Source organism: Atta cephalotes (assembly GCF_000143395.1).
Source record: "Atta cephalotes unplaced genomic scaffold scaffold00061, whole genome shotgun sequence".
Classification (NCBI taxonomy): domain Eukaryota; kingdom Metazoa; phylum Arthropoda; class Insecta; order Hymenoptera; family Formicidae; genus Atta; species Atta cephalotes.
The window spans coordinates 1,327,446-1,331,811 of NW_012130125.1; the positions used below are offsets into that span (position 1 = coordinate 1,327,446).

The window sequence follows — 4,366 nt, forward strand, 5'->3', positions numbered from 1 at the left end:
ATATTTTATTTTATTATTTATTAAGTTTATATTTTTATCTATACATTCATACGAGGATTAATTTCTTTTATTTATCAAATATTCGATAGATTGAATGACATATAATATCGAGAATAAATAATTAAACATATAATGTTGCAAAATTATTGCGCTTCCGTTCAACTGTGAAATATTCTATGAATTATGATTAAATGTACAGTGAGTTTTATTCTTATCACATTTTATTATTCTGTATATTTGCATACAGGAACTTTTTTGTAACAAATTCTTTGTCAATTATTTTCGTTACATATTAAATCAGCTTTCGAACTTTGCTCGCTTCAATCATATTCAGCTCCGATAGTAATGCTCATGTCATCAGAAATGATTTTCGTTTGATGGTACCATCGATTCGTATCCAAGACGACTGCAATTGAAAATTACAATCAGAGCAATGCAAAAAAAATTTTAAACGCAATATAATGTATAATAAAAATAATATGAAAAGTAAATTTTATTGATTATCACAATTATTTCTGAAATATTTTTTCTGTAGTTTCTTTATACATTTTCGAAAAAAATTTGAATCAATTTTATTTTAAACACTGTTAAGTGAAATAATTCTTTTGCTCCAATTCAAGGATATAAACGATATCCGCATGCCCTGCATTTTAGCATTAAACGTGAGCGAGCAATACCCAATTCGGAATAACATTAAATGCAACTATCGATCAAAAGACCACATTTAACGCTAAACAAGGAAAGTAATTAATTTTGCAATTAATTCGATCATTGTTTATTGGCATATATCGCGTGACTCTCACTTATCTCTCCGGTATGCACAATCACTTCCAGCCTCTTGCATGTGTAGTGACACTCTCTCGGCGGATCTAAAATCCACAATTTTTCACCCTTTATCTGCGCCTGCCAGGAAGGATAATCTACATCGTCCACCTTGGAAAAATTTCATATTTTCAAAATATACGATTAATGATAGTCATCCGTATACTTAAACACAAGCGCATACTTCAATATTTGAATATATTTACATATAAATAATATATTTATGTATAAATACAAATATGGTTAGAAAACATATTTTAAAGTTAAAGAAAGAAAAAGAAAAAAATTAAAGAGATTGAATATGTAATTAATTTTGATTAAATAAAATGCAACATTTTAATGTGCAAATATGTGTATTATTTTACATATATATATTTATTAAAAATATAATATAAAATTATTAATAAATCTTTATTGTAATGTAATTATGTAATCAATAAATAATTATTTATTGTAATCAATAAATAATTTTGAGTTATCGTTTTTTAAAGAATGTTGTTATACGATTGTAATACAATTGTTATTTTGTATAAAACTCATACAATTTTGAATAAAACCTACGTGCATCGGTGCGCCATAGCCGTTACTTCCCATGAAAATCCAATCCGTTTTCTTGCTTTCGGCAGTGGCGGGAAGAAAATATGGTCTCTGATAATGCTCCCTCAATATTACGCCAATTTTCTCATCGCAATTGCTCCTAAGAAGAAAAAAAGACAAAGCATTATAAGAAAAACAAACTAATAAGAGGAAAAACTAAGATATTTTTTTTTCTTTGATAATTTTATCAAAAATCAAAATACGAAATCATCGATTGATCTCATCGAGATCTTCTATCGATTGTTTCTCAACGTCAGCATGACATTGGAAATGTAATTTTTTTCGTAAGCCTGTTAGCGAAATCGTACATCAACGTTAATGGTTCGAGGAACTCTCGGAAGCCGTGAAAATACTCGCAGGCTAGTATACGTAAACTTACAAGATACGTAAGTCTATAAATCTAAGTTATCTGTGTAGACCTTCTTCAGTTTTATCCTTTTTCTCGTATTTGTAAAGAAAAATATATACATAATTTTAAATTTTAATACAATGACTCTTTTATTCTTCATTTTTAAGTATCTCAGGTAACAGATATAAGTAATTAATAAAAGTAATTAATTTTATTTCATATGGAAATCGTCAGAAGCTCTCTAAATGAAAAATAAGAATAAAGGACTCCTTATTAATTGCAACGTCAATTAAGTACAGGTTTTTATAACATTTATTTTCTAATATTATTTCTTCTCAATCTAATATTATATTAATCGATATGGTAGATTCCTGACATAAGATAATGATATACCGAAGAAATTGTCATTGATAAAACAGTTCCCACTTTTGTCATTTATAATAACTGAGAGAAGGAATAATATCGGTATAAAAATTGAGATACCTTTAATTATTTTCTCCTTCATCTAATATTCCATTAATCGAAGTGTATTAGACATAAAGAAATAATATTGCGAAAATTATCATTAACAAATGCTTTTCGCTTTACCTATTTATTACAATTAAGAAGGAAGAAGAAAGATATGAATAAATTTAATAACATTAATCGATATAGAATAAAACGGAGACAAGTTAATAATACTGATAGAATCGCAATTGGTGAAATAATCCGTTTTTCATTTTTTTCAATTACAACAATCAAAGGAGAACAAAAAGACCGACGCTTCATTTAGAGAGACGCTTTATACAAAATTTAAATATTAATAACGCAGAGGAAAATATACATATATTTCATGGATAAACATTGTTTTCCCTCAAAAATATTGTCCCGCGCGCTACTACATATTTTGCAAGTTCATGCGAATTCCGATTGCCTGAATGTAATCGCGCGCCTGTGTTTTGTTTTGATTCGCTCGTTCTCGTCACGCTTGTGCCTCTCTCCGCGCCTAACTTCAGAGCAGTCGGAGCGTTGGCGCAATTGCGGTGTGCGCGCGTCTTTCTCTCTCTTTCTTGTGCCGAAGTCACATGTCGAACACACGAATCGGGAATTTAGCAACCGGCCAGTTAATTGCGTGTGCGCGTCAATTACCATATATCGTCGCGATCGATGGCTCCGTCAATAGATATGTACGTATATATCCGTGAACGACGTATTTATGACCGTTTAGCCCCAAAGCTTGCCGCCCGTTTCGGAATCGTCCGGATTCCGACCTCCCGACCGATTGATCCATTTACTGAAGCGCAAATTTCTCAACGAATCTTCCGGTTGATCGAAATAATAATTGATCATTGAGCGATCGTATAGTGTCCAGAAAATTTTCCGACGACTTCGTGACGATCTTGAAGAGAAGTTATGTTCCGTTGTAGTGTGAAATTTATCAGTGTGAAGTTGTCACAGGATTGTAGTAGTTAGATTTATTTTAGAAAATTCTCGAGCTAAATAATTAGGAATATAATCTTATTAATCATTAGTTTAAGTTTTAGCTAAAAAAATTAATTTATGGCAATTACTGTATGTTTGTTTCAAGAACTTTTTAAATTTATGTATAATGTCGGTAACTAATAAATAATAATGCATATGAAAGAATTCTAGATGATTAAAAAAAATATAAATGCTTATTATTTTTGGTCAGAGCTATATACGTAGGTTGATAAGTTTGGTAAATTTCCATGAAATGGCGCTACAATCCATTTGATAACGCGACATCTCGAAAGATTCACTCTTCGAACCCCTTCAGACCAAATTTCAGCCAGAAAGGACGCATAGTTCACGTTTGATAGTCATTTGAAATAGGCTGTCTCAAAATCTGCAAAATACTCATTGACGGCGACAATGACTTCCTCATTTGACGAGAATTTCTTCCCACCGAGCCAAGTTTTTAAGTTTGGGAACAGAAAGAAGTCACACGGTCCAAATCCGGAGAATAGGGTGGATGAAGAATCAATTCATAGCCCAATTCGTAGTTTTGTCATTGCAACGATCGACTTGTGGGACGGCGCGTTGTCTTAAGAGCACTTTTTTGCCAATCTCGCTTCAAATAATTACCAAACGTGAACTATGCGTCCTTTCTGGCTGAAATTTGGCCTGAAGAGGTTCGAAGAGTGGATCTTTCGAGATGTCGCGTCATCAAATGGATTGTAGCGCCATTTCAAAATTTACCAAACTTATCAAACGACCTACGTATTTTGATATATATTTTTACACATGCGAAATGTATATTAAAATATAAACATCGAAACACAACTGTATAAAATTGTAATTGGAATTGTAGTCAGAAATCTGAATTGCAAATCGTAAAATGAGCTTGATATCGTCATGAAAAATTATTTCGATCATCGATATATTCATGATTTATTCAGGAAGTATTAGACAATCATCGCAGTATATCTCGATAGTTCTATCACGTGAACTCCGTGCGACTGTAGCATACAATTGAATTTCCACAATCTTCGGTTAGGTTAACCTCGGTAATAATCGGTAGTGATTGCAATCTCATTTTCTACATTTGCTACGATTATTGATCGTAGTTGATCTCTTGAGCAAAATTAATATTGTAAT

The 4,366-nt window shown here is 31.5% G+C and overlaps 1 protein-coding gene across 1 annotated transcript in view; it reads right to left on the reverse strand.

The window, feature by feature from the left end:
* Positions 1-320: 320 nt before the first annotated feature.
* LOC105623651 overlaps positions 321-4,366 on the reverse strand; it is a 10,025-nt gene continuing 5,979 nt past the window's right edge. The window contains exons 4-6 of the mRNA XM_012205031.1: positions 1,384-1,519; positions 804-933; positions 321-406 (exon numbers count right to left, since the gene is read on the reverse strand). Of these exons, the coding sequence (XP_012060421.1) occupies positions 321-406; positions 804-933; positions 1,384-1,519 (352 nt within the window). The remainder of the gene's footprint in view (positions 407-803; positions 934-1,383; positions 1,520-4,366) is intronic.